The sequence below is a fragment of the Acipenser ruthenus genome, chromosome 3, assembly GCF_902713425.1.
Source record: "Acipenser ruthenus chromosome 3, fAciRut3.2 maternal haplotype, whole genome shotgun sequence".
Lineage (NCBI taxonomy): Eukaryota > Metazoa > Chordata > Actinopteri > Acipenseriformes > Acipenseridae > Acipenser > Acipenser ruthenus.
In genome coordinates, this window is record NC_081191.1 from 24,953,372 (window position 1) to 24,972,811 (window position 19,440).

General features: G+C 36.8%; 1 protein-coding gene across 1 annotated transcript; it reads left to right on the forward strand.

Moving 5' to 3' along the window:
• Nucleotides 1–4: 4 nt before the first annotated feature.
• Nucleotides 5–19,293, forward strand: LOC117394484 (collagen alpha-1(I) chain-like). The gene is made up of 22 exons (XM_059012741.1): nucleotides 5–113; nucleotides 1,939–1,992; nucleotides 2,479–2,532; nucleotides 3,480–3,533; nucleotides 3,635–3,688; nucleotides 4,168–4,221; nucleotides 4,307–4,360; nucleotides 5,506–5,559; nucleotides 5,667–5,720; nucleotides 5,898–5,942; nucleotides 6,488–6,541; nucleotides 6,646–6,699; nucleotides 8,027–8,080; nucleotides 9,370–9,441; nucleotides 9,529–9,564; nucleotides 10,016–10,060; nucleotides 10,158–10,190; nucleotides 11,054–11,200; nucleotides 11,448–11,624; nucleotides 15,087–15,177; nucleotides 15,278–15,355; nucleotides 16,326–19,293. The coding sequence occupies exons 1-22, from the start codon at nucleotides 72–74 to the stop codon at nucleotides 16,520–16,522; spliced, it is 1,557 nt and encodes a 518-aa protein (XP_058868724.1). The 5' UTR covers nucleotides 5–71; the 3' UTR covers nucleotides 16,523–19,293.
• The last annotated feature ends 147 nt before the right edge of the window (nucleotides 19,294–19,440 follow it).

Sequence of the window (19,440 nt, forward strand, 5' to 3'; positions counted from 1 at the left end):
GTGTTGTTATTTTGTATCCCTCACAGTGTGCTTTGCTGGGACTAAGTCCCGGCCCAACAGAATGTGACTGTATGCCAGGGGAGCCTGGCTTTGCTGGTTTTGCTGGTCCAAAAGTAAGTCCTATTTTCTACTTGCTTTAATAAGCTATGCTAACAATTTAGTTTTGTTTATTTAAGTAAAGCTGTACATGTGCATTAATTCATTTGGATCTTACTAGTTGGCATGAAGCCAGCTGTGAACGATCAAGGATGTGGATGTCATAGAGACCTTAAAGGCAAAAGGTAGCGTCTTCCCACTTTTCTTGCTTGTTGCATTGTTTCAGCACCACAGTGATCTGGATAGCTCTTGTGCCTGGCATCTTTTTGGGAGATATACACACAGCCTGTTCATTTTACCTGCCACTAAATAAACAAAGAACAGGGAGTCCAATTCACTGTGTATTTAAAGCGTTATAAATCACTGCTCCTATTCAGAGATGTGTTGGTACATTCTGCATGTGACTCCCAAGGCATTAATTAATGCAAATGAATGCTACTTGTGTAGGTAAAGGAACCATTGTTGATTGAATAACATATTTCCAACATTGGTATCCAATCATGGTTCAACATTTAAGGGTACATAAGGACCTTTTTATTTTATTGTGTAACATGTTCCCATATGCTGCTAAACAACTACTTACATAAGGTGTTTGTATTGTTTTTTACATTTTGACCACTTTTTTAAACTTTTAAATTGCATTCCCTGCCTCAAGATGGCTTCCCATGTACCCGTATGGACCTCTCAGAACTACATTTCCCATCATCCTCCTGCTCACTGGTAAATCCATCTCCGCAGGAGGATGAACGGCCAAAATTACTGTTTGTGGAATGGGCAATGTTATGTGATGCACTGCCGTTAAGGATTCTGTCCCCTGCCGGTAAGATGAGATGAGGTTAGAAGCACCATAACTACTAACGCAGATGAACCCGGCTCTTTAGCATAGCGGTTACAGCCCTTTTTTTGTAGTGTGCGTGGTTGCTGGTGTGTGCCCAGCCTTCATCTCTATAATATTGGTGCCGTCACTTGGACAACAACAGATTTGCCTGTGTACATGGAAAAAAATAAATGATTGTAGGTGAATGAGAATTGGGACACGATAATCATATATATATAATTTCACATGTCATATATACCAGAATACACAAACAATGGGGATATACTCAAGTTGGTAACCATTAGGCTAGGAATTGACACTTGTATGCAGTGCCACCCACAAGGGAAAAATGAATGCCGGCATTCCTACCAAGTTCAAAGACGCGCAAAGAATATGTGGTTGTTGTGCATAAGTTTTTACTTAAAAGCAGCAGTGTGGAGTAGTGGTTAGGGCTCTGGACTCTTGACCGGAGGGTTGTGGGTTCAATCCCCAGTGGGGGACACTGCTGTTGTACCCTTGAGCAAGGTACTTTACCTAGATTGCTCCAGTAAAAACCCAACTGTATAAATGGGTAATTGTTTATGAAATAATGTATAATGTGATATCTTGTAACAATTGTAAGTCGCCCTGGATAAGGGCGTCTGCTAAGAAATAAATAATAAAAGGAATAACAGCGATGACATTAAAATAATCTGTTCTGTGTGGTATTTTTTACTGATGTATTTCTTCCACTATGGCAGAATGTTGCCGGGGTAATGATTACACTCTGGTGTACCAGCTGTACTTGGAGATCTTGGACGGTTTATATATATATATATATATATATATATATATATATATATATATATATATATATATATATATATATTGTATAGATAAACACACTGAAGAGCCTCACATGCACTGTTAGAAGTTTTTATTTTATTCATATAACATGTAAACAGGGATGCTATGCAGATCTATTACTGTTTAGATCAAATAGGTTCAATAGACCCGAAAACTAAACATGTGATTTTTCCTTGCAGGGTAGCCGTGGTGAGCAAGGCCAGCAGGGTTTTCCTGGCGAACAAGGCAGAGAGGTAGGTAAAAAAAAAAAATATATCATTTTTTTTTTCATTTGGATAGTGTTTGCTTATCAGCTCTTATAAAAAGAACTAAGATAAAGTCAGGTTGTGTTTGAAAGCATATTTCAAACAACTAAATGGGGGGAAGACTTAAAAAAAAAAATGAGTACAGAAAAGAACATTTAATGCAGCTGAAAGCAACTATTTATAAAGCATGCCAATACTAAATTGCTAAAATATGACTAAATATGTATATATTTGACACATATTTATGTAATAAAGAGAAATGAGGTATACAAGAGCTGAAATATATAGAACTATGGATATTGAAATTTAGCATGCTGTTTGAATACTTTTGGTGTTACTGTATTGCCCATGTTATGAAATAAACACCTGTACCATATATAAGCAAGTTTGACAGGATAGAGTAATTTAGTAATTTAACTATTTGCCCATAAAATGACTTCTTATGTTACTCAGATATGTTCACCTTGTTTTTAGGGGTACAAGGGCTCCAAAGGTGCACCAGGAAGAGGAGGGGATCCTGGTCCTGTGGTAAGGTTATAATGTTATTAGCAATAAGGACGCATGAAAACGATTCTCAATATTTTAGCTCAGTTTTAGTAAATCAAACCCCAGTCCTGGCAGCACTACACAGGTGGCCAGTTCACTATACAGTAGAATCTGGTGGTATCTAGTAAAAGCTTGATATGTCACAATTTCAGATTTTAAAAATAAATAAATCTGGAAAATGTAAAGGGATTTAGTGGAAAAGCTTGATAGTTATTGGTTAGCAATTGCAAGCAAGGATAGGTTGTCTAAAAGGTGATTTTTCCTTCCCAAATATATTTTGTGTTGCATCAACACAACCAATTCCACCCAAAATTCAGCCTAGTATTTTCTAAATTAGAAGATATCTGGCAGGGGACCAAAATCCTTGCACACACAACCCTTTTTTTAGAACATTTTAATAATGTTTTATAATCTCAAGGCCATAGAGTGCTCTATGGTTAGCATGATACATGCTATATAAAATTCTAAAATTTTATAATCAGGAATCAACCACTAAGAATGAGAAAAATGGCATTTGGGCTCACTGGTTTTATTTTGTAAACATAAGCGCAACATCACCTACGATATACAAAGTATGCAAGGAAATGTGTATTTATGTAACAAAATACAACAACGAAAAATGACATGGAGTTAAGTAATAGCAAGTGAGTCGAGTGTGTGTTAATCTTCAAAATACAGTGTAGCATTCTTGAATTTGATCGTTTCAATTACAAATCAAAGATCAAATCATTTTCAATAAATTACCAGTATGGGAACTGTTTATACTGGTGCCTTCGTCAAAAATCAGACGTTGATTCCACTGGACATGCTTTGCAGCTTCTGACAATGTTACTTGAATCAATTGAAGCCAATATAATGCAGACAGACACAAAAACAAACAACAACAAAACAATCTGAAGAGGATATGAATATGAATGTTTTCTTTTCAGGGTGATTCTGGTCCTAAAGGTTCTGATGGTCCTTCAGGATTTTCTGGAGTCATGGTGAGTGGCTTTTATTTAAAAACAAAATGTTCACTTGAGTTGTCTTTTATCATGTAATTTTATATACTTAAACTTTTTTTGGTTTTGTTTTGTTTTTGCAGGGTATTCCAGGACCTCCTGGCGACCCAGGTGAGATGGGTGGTTCTGGTTCAAAGGTACGTTGACAATGCTATTAACACTAGCATGTTTTTTTGGAATAGTTTGAGGAGTATTTGCTTTCATGGCCTCACAGTCTTGCTTCTGGTTCTACTGTATCTGAAAACAAAACTAGAACAGGACAGAACTAATTTTGTAGTCGTTCTAATCATTTATTTTATACACATTCAAACGAAATCCTGGTGAGGAGGGGGACACAGAAAACCGCTTCCAAAATCAAAATCAAAGCAGAATTGATCAACAGCAGAATACAGAATTATTCCAAGACCTCCAGGCACAGTAGAGAAGAAGAGAGGATCCTGTTTTTGATCCATACAATAGGGATTCAGAAAGACTAAAACATGTGTTAGTTAGTACTGTACCTGTACATTTGAATATGACTTCATTAGGAGTGATAATTACTTGGTTCACAAGGCAAATGAAGCTTTTTGAAATTGTATTTGCATGTTTAAAATAATCCCTTATCTTTATACTGCAGGGTGACATCGGACTGACAGGGCCTATGGGTGAAGTAGGACCTAAAGGAACGACTGTGCGTAGTATTATGATGAGTGTAATATAAAAAGTTCACCAACACATTTAGTGGATGTCTGCTTGACTGCTGTGTCTTGTTGCAGGGGGAAGTCGGTCAACCAGGAGAGACAGGACCTGGGGCAGACAAAGGAGAAAAGGTATAATGGTCTCTTTTTTTCACTGTTTATTAATTTCATTTTTCGGTGTTAATTTTTTAGCTATTTTTTTGTTTTATGTAGATACCCTGAAATAGTTTTTTTTATGGGGCTTTCACTATTTATATACTGTTATAGATTATTGTTTTCAGTTACTTTCAAAATTTCTTGGGTGTTTTTTCCTGGCACAATAGGTATAGTAGCACTAGTACCTTCTTTCCTTTGCTGTCTTCCACAACACAATCCTTATGGTTACGGACATATTCTTCTGGGGTTTTTGTGTGTCTAGGCATTTTGTAAAATTGCGCCACAATTTGCTGAAAAAACATTCCTCTGAACCGATTGTAATCTCGTTTTAAATCTTGCAAGCGTATACAATCCTCCCTGTCTGCGGAGTCCCCTACAGAAATGTAGAATTTGCTAGTTGGGGTAGGTTTAAAGTATTCAGAACAAATCAATGCTAGATACAAGTTAGGAAGGAGGGACATTGCATAACTAACTGTACTGGGAAAGGGGTGATGTCAGCGTGAATTGAGTAACCATTTCCAGTGTTTTTCTGTTTATTGGATATACACCGATTTCATTTTTTTTTGTATCAGGGGTGTACATTTTGCTACTGTTGCTTTATAATTCGTGACGGATAACACCAGATACCAGATACATTTTTGTCTGACAAAAAATGTTATTGCAAAAAAAAACACTGTCCTGTTCCATGAATTGAATGAGAAAAGTGTACTGCAAGGATATATTTTAGGATGTAACGTCTGTAAGTAAGAACATTACCAGTTTTTTTACACCCCAAATGGCAAAACTCAAAAAGATTAATCGACCTGCCACTGGCATTGTCGAAACCTGAAGATTATTAAAACATGGCTAGGCAAAGGTGGATATTCAGCTACTGACACTTGAAACAAGCTACTGTAAACCAAGGTCAGGACATTAGGTCTGTAAACAAAAATACTATCCCTCTTCCTTAATTATAAGATCCGGTACCTTTTTGCTTACAAATTAACCCCTGAATTTTACTATTGCTGTACTTATATACCAATGGCTCATACCATTGTAGTTGTTCTTGAAAAAATGTATAAAGCAACATTTAGAGACAAAGTTGAGATATCTGAGATAACAAGAATGACTGCTCTCAACAGGGGTCTATAGGAAAGACTGGAAAGGAGGGACCTGCTGGGCCCATGGGAGAAAAGGTATGTTGATTTATTTATTTATTTATTTATTTTAATTCTTCAGTAATTTGCTATTTTCTAAATGGTCTTACTTCACTAAAATGCTCTCCTTGTCATCTTTTTTTCAGGGTCAGATTGGTGCACCTGGATTTTCAGGAGACACTGGCGAGCAGGGTTATATGGTATGTGTGAAGAAAAAACAGTTTTCGATAGAATGGAACACATTTTTTTTTTTTATGGTCAAAAACAATGAATCGTTATTTACACGATAGACATCCCGCCTGGAATCAATCAGATCAACATCTTGTTTCAGTAAGCAATCATTTAATTGTTATTTATTTATTTTTTTATCTTTATAGGGTTACCCTGGAATTATGGGAGGGATAGGCGATCCAGGCATAAAGGTATATATAATGTGCATACGAAACTATTAATTAAAACTATTGTTAACTGAATTCAGTAAATCCCATGTGTTTGTGAAGGTGGGGAGGGGTCTCTTATCCAGTGTCCATGCCATAGTCTATAAAGGAATCATTCCGCTCCTTAGAGCATCAGCTGTCCACCCTTGGGAGTACATGCCCACACACAAACACATTGGCAGTACTACTCTGAGTAGCATTTGGATTTACAATCACCTCTCAGCACTTTACTTCAGCTGAGACTGAACTCTGGAACATCTCACTTTAATAATGGGGCACATATCACATAGTAATATATGTGGTAACTAGAGTGTAGTTAAAGTAAGTAATTACTCGGTAAAGTATTTAGTAATATGTGTTACTATGTAAATGAACAACAGTTATCTTTTAGTTACATGTCACAAGGTGATAGATGTATTCTAGAAAACATTATCCATTTGCAATACTAACCTTGTTTGGGAGGTCAGTACAAGTTAGAAATACAACATTTATGTGTTAATTCTTGTTTCTTTGTGTCCTAATTTATTAAGGGAGACACTGGCCTGGGAGGAATTCCTGGTACTGATGGCGAGCCAGGGGACGATGTAAGTTGCTGCTAAAAATGAATGAAGCAATCAAAATCGATGAATGAATTGTGATGAAAAATGGAAATATAAAAAAGCTGAAGCTGCAATTTGTGTTTTCTTAGGGTCCTATAGGAGTTGGTGGAGTAGGAGGTGAACCAGGACCATTCGGACAAAAGGTAATAAAAACAGATTAATTCATAGTGGCATTTATAGAATATATTTGCTACATCATGAACAGCACAAGTTAAAACAATAGACACCCACTTTTTGGTGAACAGAAAGTATTTTAAACACCGAAATGTACAGTCATTTTCAGCAGCGCCACAAAAACCAGTGTGGGAAGAGCTACTGTATTTTTAGTGGCTTTGGCGAGAAGTCTCACAGTAAAAGAACTTGTATACCAGTGAAAGTGAGAACTGTGTATAGTCTGTTAGTATGTAGTTTAATGTATTAACATTAAACAGTGTGGAGTAGTGGTTAGGGCGCTGGACTCTTGACCGGAGGGTTGTGGGTTCAATCCCAGGTGGGGGACACTGCTGCTGTACCCTTGAGCAAGGTACTTTACCTAGATTGCTCCAGTTAAAAAAAAAAAACAAAACAAAAAAAAAACTGTATAAATGGGTAATTGTATGTAAAAATAATGTGATATCTTGTAACAATTGTAAGTCACCCTGGATAAGGGTGTCTGCTAAGAAATAAATAATAATAATAATAATAACATGTCCCATTATAAATTAATAATACAATAACATACAAGTAAAAATACTAAACTCTTAAACATCTTTTCGAATGTCTACATTATTTCTACAATGTATTATTTTTTATCCACCAGTCTACTAGTTATCCTTCTAATCTGAAATAACTACTTTGCACTGGTGAAGATATATGTTCAATAAAAGTGCAAGAAAAAGTTAATCCAAGTTTAAAAATCTATATTTTCTTTTGTTATAATATGAATAACATGTTGCTGGATACTGTTCATATTCACAAAGGTTGTATTTGTAGCACACTATGAATCCCAATCAGTTAACAAACCACTACCTATGGCATAACCTGAGTTTTTTTAAAAAAATTATAATTATGGTTAGACCTTGCTGGCCACAAACCCAAAGATGATAGAAAATGGCCTTGTCTGAATGTTCCAGTCACAAAATTAGATAATTATGTTTGATGCAGGATTTAAGAGACATGTAAATTGAAGTTAAAAATGTCATACATGGGACATACATGGGACATGTTGCTCCATATATTCCGAGGTTCTGATAATCTCCATAATATGTAGTAAAGAATGTTGTAACCAAGTTTTATGATAACTGAAATGCTGACAAGCGCATGGGCGGCTCTGCTATACCCCTATTGTTGCACAGTATCAGTAGGGCCCATAGTTCTCAATACATAATGAAATGTTTATCATGGATGTTCTTGTGTCTTCAGGTTTTCTGACTACTGCATTGCACTGTAAAGAAAAGGGTAAATAGTTGATATTGTGCTTCGCTGTTCCAGGGTGAAAGAGGGGATCCAGGACGAAGAGGCCCACAAGGAAGGCAGGGTGCTCAGGTAAGAAACCTGCTGTCCATTTTTATATGCTTGTAAGTGTTCTGTGGCTACCTTTGTGGTAGGGCAGTGGTAGGGCTAGTGGCTGGAATAGAGACACGGGAGGTAGGAGATTGCAGTTCAGCGCTTTCTATGCACACTTTTATTTTACAAAACAAAGTGAACAAAATTCAAAATAAATCAACAAGCTCAGTGAAGTAACAGAGAGCACAACGTGCTGCACCCAGTCCTTTCCCAAACTAATTCTCCCCCAGAGCAAATTAGCTGCCACCTCTTTTACACCACCTCTTTTACATCAATTAATCAATTAGGACCTGGTCACATTCTGCACATGGATTTCTGTAGGGATGGGATTTTAACCCCATCCCTGCCAAACTTAAAACTCAAAAACATACAACTTTATTAACAAAACTAAACACACAAACACAGAGGGCCTCAACCCTGCCACAATCTCTAACAATGCACTCAGCATGATAAAAGGTAGCCACTGAACACCTAAAGTATTACAAGTCTAAAAATAAAAAAAATAAATAAATAAGTCAAACATTTTAGCATTTACATTCTATGGGTTAAAATGATACTGCTATTATTACAGGTGTGTACTACTTCAAACCAAACAGTATCATTGGTGTATAGCAGGGCTTCTCAAAATCAGTCCTGGGGACCCCGTGTGGCTGCTGGTTTTCATTCCAACTGAGCTCTCACTTACTTAACTATACCCTTAATTGAACTGATAATTTGCTTAATTAGACCTTTTTACTTATTTTTTGCAATTTTACAGGTGCAGATTTCATGTTAGCTATACCATTTTATACGTAACTTGAAATAATGAAACGCCCATTGTAGAAATAAGATAGCAATTCAATATAGGAGAATGGGGGATGTCATAAACTTGGAGACCGGAGGTAAGCGGTTTTATCCACACCCCAATACACCAAGATTTGATTGCTACGGTTCATATTATCATATCATAGTTTTCTTTTTGCACTCTGCTTAAGCGGTTTTTTATCTTGATTCATACTAGTTGTTATAATTTAGTACTGACCTGTTGTTAATAGTGAAAACAATAGTGCCTGGGTCTTATTTGCATCAGCAAATGTAAGTGGTACCATTCGACTCTGTGAACAACATAGGGATCCACTTTATAATACAGGGATTCATGCAAGTATATATTATATTAAAGAATGTGACATTACATTCCTATAAACTGTGCAAGTGAAACGAGATGTCTGCTTCAGTCATGCTGTCCCATTGGTTTGTAATCTGTTTTATTGTTATTCTTTTCAATGCAGGGAGCGAGAGGAAACACAGGTGATCCAGGTAAACCTGGGAAGTCTGGGCCTCAAGGATTGAAGGGTCCGGCTGTAAGTGATTCTCCATGTTGATGCCAGTCTATTCCCAATTGACTGCTTTGGTTTGTATTAATTTGCTCCTGACATTCATTTTCTCAGGGCTCTCAAGGTGAGACAGGCCCGGATGGTGAAAAGGTACGTTTGTCCTAAATTTGAATATATTTATGAAGCATTGCCACTATGTACTGTGCCATCCTACCTATTTAAACACTGCAGCATCCCTTATCCTGTATATGACTGTATATAGGAACACTTTTTAATGTAATTTCAGGTCCAATCAGTTTAAAAGGTTTTAACCAATAGGTGAATGAACTATCTGAATGACCAGCAAAAGAATATACAGTGAAAGAAGTGTATTTATTTAACCAGGTATCTTATACCACGAACACCACTGTTTACCACATGTTACAGCTATCTTTTTTAGTTTTTTTACAATACTAGTAGCTGCTCTTTTGTTATTGCACTATTCAATCAAAAGCATTTAACCTCAAAGTTCTTCACATCAAAGGCATTGTTTTGAGTTGTATGAGCGTATGAGGTGTTCAGTATGATGTGTTTATTGTTTTAAAATACCTTGTTTTCCCAGGGTCAACAAGGAAGCACAGGTATCAAAGGAGTTGAAGGGGACAAGGTAAAACTATCTGTATTTTATATTACAATCTCATTTAAAATATTTCATTAATAACAGTGGTAAGATGTTAACTGTTGTCCTTTCTGTTTTACTATAGGGTAGCACAGGTTTCCAAGGAGACAAGGGGCAGGTCTGTATGTTTGTCATTTAATATTTGACCTATAACATGCTTGTGTCAAAGTGACCTTAAACAAATATGTACATAAACATGTTACCATCATAAATGCATACACACGGGGCTCCCGAGTGGCGCATCCAGTAAAAGCACTCGCTAGAGTGCAGGATGCGCTCTATAGCCTGGACGTTGCCGGTTCGAGTCCAGGCTATTCCACAGCCGACCGTGGACGGGAGCTCCCAGGGGGCGGCGCTCAATTGGCCGAGCGTCGTCCGGGTGGAGGGAGTGTTAGGTCGGCCAGGGTGTCCTCAGCTCACCGCGCACCAGCGACCTCCTGTAGTCTGGCCGGGCACCTGCGGGCTTGCCAGTAAGCTGCCCAGAGCTGCGTTGTCCTCCGACACTGTAGCTCTGAGGCGGCTGCACGGTGAGTCTGCAGAGTGTAAAGAAGCGGGCGGCTGACGGCACATGCTTAGGAGGACAGTGTGTGTTCATCTTCGCCCCTCCCGAGTCAGCGCAGGGGTGGTAGCGGTGAGCTGAGCCTAAAAATAATTGGGCATTTCAAATTGGGGAGAAAATAATAAAAACTAATTGCCAACGACTAAATTTAAAAAAAAAAAATGATAAAAAAATAAATGCATACACACATAAGGATTTCTTCTAGGTTACCTTTTGTATGTACTGTATACCCACTAGGTTCCGTTTCCAAATTCGTTCTACCTTTCTAGCTCCGACTACCCATTAAGCTCCAGAAACAAAAGATGAAATCCAGCAAACCTATGGCAGCCTTGTAACAGCAATATAGTGTGTGTTTCAAATGTTTACCGCAATTCAGTTTGTTTCATCATGTGGCTGTTCATCATACTGTTGTGTGTCCCTAGCGTGGTGAGCGTGGCTCTTCAGGTCCGGACGGCCCATTGGGAAGAAATGGCCCCCCTGGTATCCCTGGCACGAGGGGTGAATCTGGTCCCTCAGGAGACCCTGGAGACCTGGGAACTGCAGGAGCCAAAGGAGTCCAAGGGCCACCGGTATGAGGCAATATTTAATCTACCTGAACGATGCGGCCACCAGCTCTTATCATGTCATAGGACTAGAAATTTTAACGCTTTTGGTTCTGCCAGGCATAGGCAAAACCCCCAAATCTTTACATTATATGAAGTTAGATGCTGAAGTTGGAAGCAGGCCTGATTTGCAGTACACTACTGTCCCTAAAAAAACAATTAAAAACAACATATGCATATATACGTTATATATATATATTTTTTTTCTTAACAGGGCCCAGCTTTGTCTGATGCACAGATCTATGAATTGTGCCGTGGTGTGGTAACAGCACAGATATCACAACATGCAGCTTCCATCCGATCCAAGTGCGCCAGTGGCTGCCCAATCAACAACAGGGTTCTCATCGGACCACCAGGAAGTCGAGGATTGCCTGGCCCACCAGGAAAACCAGTATGTAACATTTGTTTTACAGATGTTCTTTCTGGGATGCAACAGGGTTTATACAGCAGCAATGAGATTCCTTCAGTGGTTGGTAATGCAACGTTGTGTGGGGCCAGCTTAAGAAGGTCATGCACAATTTGTCAGTGTGGAGTATTTTTTGAGCAAGCAAATTTGGTAGACAGAGTTTCCACATGATGTTCTTCATACAGTTACAATCTCCACTATGGGCCTTAGGGGATGCTGTTCATCATTGTAAATAAGAGATGCACAGCTTTATTAATAGCAAGGGTGCAGAGGAGTCGTTACTTGTATTCATACTCATTCTTAAAGCCACCATACTTGTACGGGTATCAATACTTTAATAGTACACAGAAGTGGCCACTCAGAAAGTTTTACCAAACAGTGTTTTACATTAAGTCCTAATGTGTGCTCTTGTGTTACATATACTCGGATAATACTCATTATACTCATTTATACACTCCTGATAAATACATTTCTCATTGCGTTTGGTCCTAACATCACTTTGTAACCACAAATCAAAAATGTGTTCAATTAGGAAACAAACAAGAGTTGTTTCTTGCTAGTTTTATTCCAGTCCAAAAACAGTGCCATTCTAGTTCTGTACAGTATTTGGGGTTTAATGGCAGAACCCTGATCAATTTCATATTTTAGCAAAGTACCAGTAGTTCAAAGTTTTAGTTTTCTAAGAAGCAGCTCATCATTCTTCCCTATGATTTTGAATGACTAATGTCAATACATACTTTAAATAATACAGGATCCATAACTATAAAACACTCAATGTTGCTAAATTTAGAAATACTAAAAGAAACTTAATTAAATGACAAACATTTCAACAATACATTTTTTTTCAAAATTGAAAATGTTAAAAAGATTTCTAGAACCCATATTGAAGACATTGAAAAACACTTCTAATTGAAACATTTGTCATTGTAAAAATATATAAACATTAAAGTTTTTTAATGTGTTAAGAACTATTTGTCACCATTTTTTTAAATTGGATTTAACCCTAAAAAAGAAGAGGTCTTCACAGGTCCAAATTAATCACCCGACCTGACCACGAACCGACAATTATTTACTCGACCCGACCCAATGTAAAATTCTTGTTATTAGACCCGGATCCGACCCGGCCCGAAAAAACGCTTTTCCTTTCCCCAACGTAGTATATGCATGACTAGACACAGTATTAAAGCAGTGTTTTTTCCACTCAACCTGGAATTCTGGCTGAACTACAGACAGTGTTTATTCCATCATAAACCTACATGGAGGACTGTAAAATTAAATGTATAATATGTTTGTGTAAAAGATACAAAGATAAATACATTATCTGAAAATCAAATGAACTGAAGTACGATCTCGTAAATGTGTGATTTTATTACAAACTTAACACAGGAGCAAATCCAAGTGAGATGTAAAATGTGTGTTTTGCAAAACTTGTTTTCCTTCTTTGTCCACAATAACAGCAAATGATTCCCACACCACAGACTTGCATTTTTTTGTGAGCTTTTGTTTATGGGATTCGTTTTTCTTAAGTTTGTCTCTCACATCCTTCATAAACAAATCCATTACTCCAACTTTTAACAATGATCTAAAAGAACGCAGTAGGGATTCAAGGAAATGCATGCACATGGATTAGGGAGTGGTTAACATGTAGAAAACAGAAAGTACTGATTAGAGGAGAAACCTCAAAATGGAGCAAGGTAACCAGTGGTGTACCACAGGGATCAGTATTAGGTCCTCTGCTCTTCCTAATCTACATTAATGATTTAGATTCTGGTATAGTAAGCAAACTTGTTAAATTTGCAGATGACACAAAAATAGGAGGAGTGGCAAATACTGTTGCAGCAGCAAAGGTCATTCAAAATGATCAAGACAGCATTCAGAACTGGGCAGACACATGGCAAATGACATTTAATAGAGAAAAGTGTAAAGTATTGCATGCAGGTAATAAAAATGTGCATTATAAATATCATATGGGAGATACTGAAATTGAAGAAGGGAACTATGAAAAAGACCTAGGAGTTTATGTTGACTCAGCAATGTCTTCATCTAGACAATGTGGGGAAGCTATAAAAAAGGTCAACAAGATGCTCGGATATATTCTGAGAAGTGTTGAATTTAAATCAAGGCAAGTAATGTTAAAACTTTACAATGCATTAGTAAGACCTCACCTAGAATATTGTGTTCAGTTCTGGTCACCTCGCTACAAAAAGGATATTGCTGCTCTAGAAAGAGTGCAAAGAAGAGCAACCAGAATTATCCTGGGTTTAAAAGGCATGTTGTATGCAGACAGGCTAAAAGAATTGAATCTATTCAGTCTTGAACAAAGAAGACTACGCGGCGATCTGATTCAAATATTCAAAATCCTAAAAGGTATAGACAATGTCGACCCAGGGGACTTTTTTGACCTTAAAAAAGAAACAAGGACCAGGGGTCACAAATGGAGAATAGATAAAGGGCCATTCAGAACAGAAAAAAGGGGGCACCTTCTTACACAGAGAATTGTGAGGGTCTAGAACCAACTCCCCAGTAATGTGGTTGAAGCTGACACCCTGGGATCCTTCAAGAAGCTGCTTGATGAGATTCTGGGATCAATACAACCAAACAAGCAAGATAGGTTGAATGGCCTCCTCTCATTTGTAGACTTTCTTATGTTCTTGTGTTCTTATGTTCTAATCCACGCAACAGGAATTATAAACAATGATTTTTAGTACTAAAGAGAGTCTCTTTATAGTAATCGACAGTTTGTGTACTACTGAGTAAACAAAATCGGACCGACCCGACGCGACCCGAGTGTTGCGTGACAATTTTGCACCCGAAAACCCGTTCGGTACAGGTCGGGTCTCAGGTCCTCGGGTCCGGGTAGACCCGTGAAGACCTCTAGTCTGGAAACCTATTTCTGGACTAATCCTGCAATACCTTACTACTTAAAGTACAAATGTTCTTTTCTTAGTTTTTTTTTTTTAAACTGCCCCCTTACTTTTTATATGAAGTTTATTCTGAGGTCCTTATTCCAATTACTCAAATTCTGTAACACAGACGTTTTTTAATCTATTTAAACAATTGACTCATTTGAACAAGAGCAAGGAGCGTGTCAGCTCTCTTGTAAGTCAGGTAGTAATAACTGCCCCGGCAAAGAGAAGATTGAGAAAATAAGCGCCCAGATGCTATTTTGAGCAAAAACAGTATACTGACTGAGAAGTGTAGATTTGAATATTGCACAAGTGTGCATTTGGATGAAAAAGCATCTTGCAAACCAGGCTGGAATACATGTAATGATGTGTACTGTGGCTTAGTAATTGAGGATTTATATAAGTGTTCATGTAGCCTGGTGTCTGCTGGGGTGTGACATGAACATGGATCAGCATGGCTCCAGCATATCCATGTCTTCTGTAGGAAAAACAAAATACTACTGGATCTAGTTTTCACAATATAATCGTAACTATTTGACAGGGCAAAAGTGGTCTGGCTGGGAAAAAAGGAACTCAAGGGAAAAAGGGACCGATTGGATTGGAGGGAACGAAAGGAGCTCCTGGAGAACAAGGTAAGGCATCTATGAGTTAGTTTCTGGTTCCCTCATATTGACCTTACCAGCCTTGTCTCACTCTCTCTCTATCTCTCTCTCTCTCTATCTCTCTCTCTAGGCAGGAAAGGTGATAAAGGAGAAACAGGAGACAGAGGAACAGGACTTCCAGGACATGATGGACGCCAGGGTCCCAGAGGTAGGCTACAATAGTACTTTGAGAATTCATGCTGGACTTCCAGATACCACAACTAACAGGCTGCATTAAAATGAGCCATTTTAAAGTTTCTACTTCAGGCACGAGAAGGTGTTTCATGTAATAGAACACACTCCTTAAACTCTGAAGTTCGTAAGTTTCCTGCTTAGCTCTACCAATGAGGTATGAAAGAGGTATCATTGAAATGTGAAAACAAAAACTCATGTTTCTAGTGGTGTTCTCAGGAGTTTCTTAATAAACTGAAAACAAATGTTTAGTGAATAAGTCATCTGTATATTTTAAGTTAACAAACATGTTTCTGGTATTTTTTCAGTTACTGGTTTCTTTACAAAATTTCCCTTACTGTGTTTTCCAGTTATTTAAATATCCACCCTCCTACCCACTGCCCTTTTAAATTGTTCATGTTATTGAAAATAGACATAATAGTTGATACGTTGACTGAAGAGTGTCTCTTATTGTATTGTATTATTTGATATGCCATCTTGATCAAAACGACAGTAAAGTGAAGCTGAGCTACTCAAACTGTGTGAAATGAAGTCTCTTATAATAAAAGAACCCCTACATATGACCTGGTAACTTATTATGAATCAGGAACTATTCATAATGATAAAAGGCGTTGTTTAGAATTGGGCCTTATGTTTTATGCACATTATGACATAAGATAAGAGGTATTGGAATCTTGTCATTAGCATTTAGTGATTGGTTGATTTCTCATATTTTATTTAAAATGAGTGAACAATTATAACAGTGGTGTGTATTAATGTGCTAGGACTGTAATTGGTTCTTAATCATGCCACTACAATAACTATGACGCTCCACCTTCCGTTTTCCACTTGTGTGTTCATGTTTTGGACAATATTAGCAACAAGCCATATTTTGAACTGCAAAATATGTGCAGTTTATTAGTTAATGTATTATAGAGAGTAACCAATTATCAAATATTACCTTCCAGGACTACCTGGCTTTGCAGGCGTTCCCAAAAATGGTATTCCAGGGTTGGAAGGCCCTCGTGGTCATTCTGGTCCTACAGGCCGACCAGGATTGCCTGGATCTGCTGGCGTTCCTGGACGTTGTGAAGCTCGAGACTGTAGTATCCACGCTCCTGCACTTCGCTCAGAACATGAGCTTGTGAAAGGACCAGTAATTTAAAAAAAAAGACAACACACGAGAAAACTGAATTTATCAACAATGACATTGTGTGAGTTTCTCCACATACATCTGAGGGTGCTTAAAGTACAATCTTTACATTACTTTAACTGGAGTCAAAACTAAAACTCTCATAGAAGCAACTTTTTTAAAGCATCATTTGTTGTGAATATCTAGAACCACAAAGATTGTGAGACAACATTATTACCATAGAAAACCAGAAGAACTAGCATACCTCCCCACCCCACCCCCTGATTTGATCAATTGAAAGTTAAAATGGTCAGGCTATGCCAACTCATTTCGAATGGTTCCAGACTACTTTTGATTGAATTTTTTATTTCTGTGGATGAGATTAAAATAAAAAAGAGCAATGTAAATAATTCTGTACAGAATCTTAAGTACATGTGTCAGGTTTTTGCTTCCTGCACTTATAAACTATATGATTTAATGGTGCTAATGCTAACTTGAAAGCATTGAACAAACAGAATAAATTTGTTCATACTGTGCATTTTATAAATAGCTGTTTGGAAGATGTAGGTGCTATAGGCCCTTTGGTTAGGATTTTTTCCCCCGCTATGCAGATAAAACACCATGGGGTCTATTTAAATGATAGAAATGGTGGTGCTCCTTAACTCTATATTAATGTAACTGGGGCTTTCCCCTTGGGGTTTTATATTTAGAAACATTACTCCATATAGTAAAATTAACATTACTGCTTATAGTAAAAATCTAGTGAAATTAGGTTTGTCAAAAAAAATATAATGAATTTGAGTGTGTTGGTATTAAGATCTGCCACGGTTTAGATAATTAAAATAGGCCTGTGTATGACTACAAAATTTGTGGTTCTGGAGCCTGAAGGAGATTTAGGAATTGGGGTGAAATAAGTTACGAAATAACGTATGATTTGATATATAGATATTTTACAACCATTTACAGAATTCTATAACAGTTATGAGTTAACTTCTTTATAGCTGCCAATCTATATATTTTGCTTCTATATGTTAACTGCAGGTGTTGCATTTTTTTAGTTTTGCCAAAAGCTTTCTTTTTCCATAAACACAATAAACTTGGCATTTAGTACATTTTAGTAAAATCTAATAAACAATAGTGAATAGTGTTGAGACTGTCAGATCTTGCACACAAATTGATAATTTATTTGACCAAAAATCTAGTTCTTAATTACCAGTTAATCACTAAAGTTAGTATCCATATACTGGAAGAATGATATTACAATGATGTATGGGCATCTTACTTTTGAAAAGAGTTGTCACCAAGAACGATACCAACACTCCCTTGAAATACCTAGTTCATTTCAGATATATTTTGTGAACAGAGGTGTTCATTAAAATGTATTTATACAGAACAAAATTAAAACTAATGATGTGTTAATTACTTTTTATTTATTTATTTGGTATCCTAACCTAAAAACACTCTTTCAGCCTTCCTGTTTTCTGGCAGATGATTTCAATGTTAAATACACACCTGGGTTTCTAAATGATATGCAACCTGACAAAGGTTTGGCAATAGGTCACATGCTGCCATTGGCAAGATACAACTGGCAGTATAAAAATTATGCCATACATAACTTTTTGTGGCTTATTCAGTTGGAAATCATATTAGCAACTTAAAAGCCTTTAATTTACATAGAATACATTTGAAGTAAACATGAATTAGCTATATCCAATGCTTATTTATATTAGAGACCTCTCACTGTTTACGATAAATTCATGTTAATGCAGATTATTATTAGTAAATATTCAGTTTACACAATTTAATTTGTAATTATTAGGTAGTTAAAATTAAGCTTTGTTGACATTAATCATATTGCATAAATGATAAGTTGTAATGCTCAATTGTTTTTTATGAGAAATTTATCATCTGCTCTTACTACAAGGAAAACTGTTACTTTAGTACTTTGTATTTTGTCTTATAATTATTTTTAAAAATAAAATGACCCAGAATCACTTAACTGTCTGGAATCTATTGGGTTTTCCCAACAACTGCTTTAAAATTAAAGCCAAAACAATAATAACGAATCAATCAGTGTCAAGTCAGCTTGCAAAACCCAATAAAATTCCGTGCTGAAAATAGAAACTGGAAGTAAAAACAGTCAGTGACTCATCTTTCCTAGAAAACAGCAGGGACAGAAAAGCATTAACAAGAATTGCCAAAGGCTTTGTGTTGTAGGTTAAATAATAGGGGTGTGCCGATACTCGTGCTCATACTGTAATTGCCTTTAAGAAGTGTTTATCGGCAGGTATTAAATAAATATTCATTAATGTGTCGATTTCAAAACAAGAAAAGCTGTGCTTCCCTCACAATTGAGTACCAATCAATGGCAATTCACTTCCACACTTTGAGTGCTTTAAAAGCCGATTGGATGCACATTTTACTGTCATCCAGAGGGCTGACTTTTTTTGCTGCCATACAGAGGCTGAAAACTGACAATGAAAGTACGTTTCACATGCTAAATCAGACAAAGTAACAATAGTTTATACAAAGATGAGATGACAAAAGCATTCCTTGTCAAAAGGCTACATACCAGCAGTGGCTTAATTTAGCCTCATTTGCAGTTTAAACCTTGCCTTGGGAGGTTTTACCTGGGTCTTCGTTCATGGTCAGGTCTGATTTGTGTCATTCAGAGAAAAATGGAATCTCTGACTCAAACATCAGTTTCTTGTTTGTTTTCTTGTTCAAGTATTTTTTGTTTTTTTCTTTTTTTATGTAATGCATATTAATGTAAAGTTTGCTATGAAATAAATACACTAGATTTTGTGGTGTTTAAGGTTGTATATGAGCACAAAAAACATGTATTAACATTTATAACAATAATAATAATACCAGAAATCAGATTACTCCAAATTGTCAGTAGTACATTTCTTTCAGACAGCAACATTTTTTTCTGACTATTTTTGTCTATT

Bases quoted from the DNA above. Each gene is read 5' to 3' on its own strand.
- LOC117394484 (XM_059012741.1), top strand. From the start codon at position 72: ATGCCAGGGGAGCCTGGCTTTGCTGGTTTTGCTGGTCCAAAA. The intron at 4,361-5,505 runs GTATAATGGTCT...TGCTCTCAACAG, and splicing joins GGGCAGACAAAGGAGAAAAG to GGGTCTATAGGAAAGACTGG. The intron at 5,560-5,666 runs GTATGTTGATTT...TCTTTTTTTCAG, and splicing joins CTGGGCCCATGGGAGAAAAG to GGTCAGATTGGTGCACCTGG.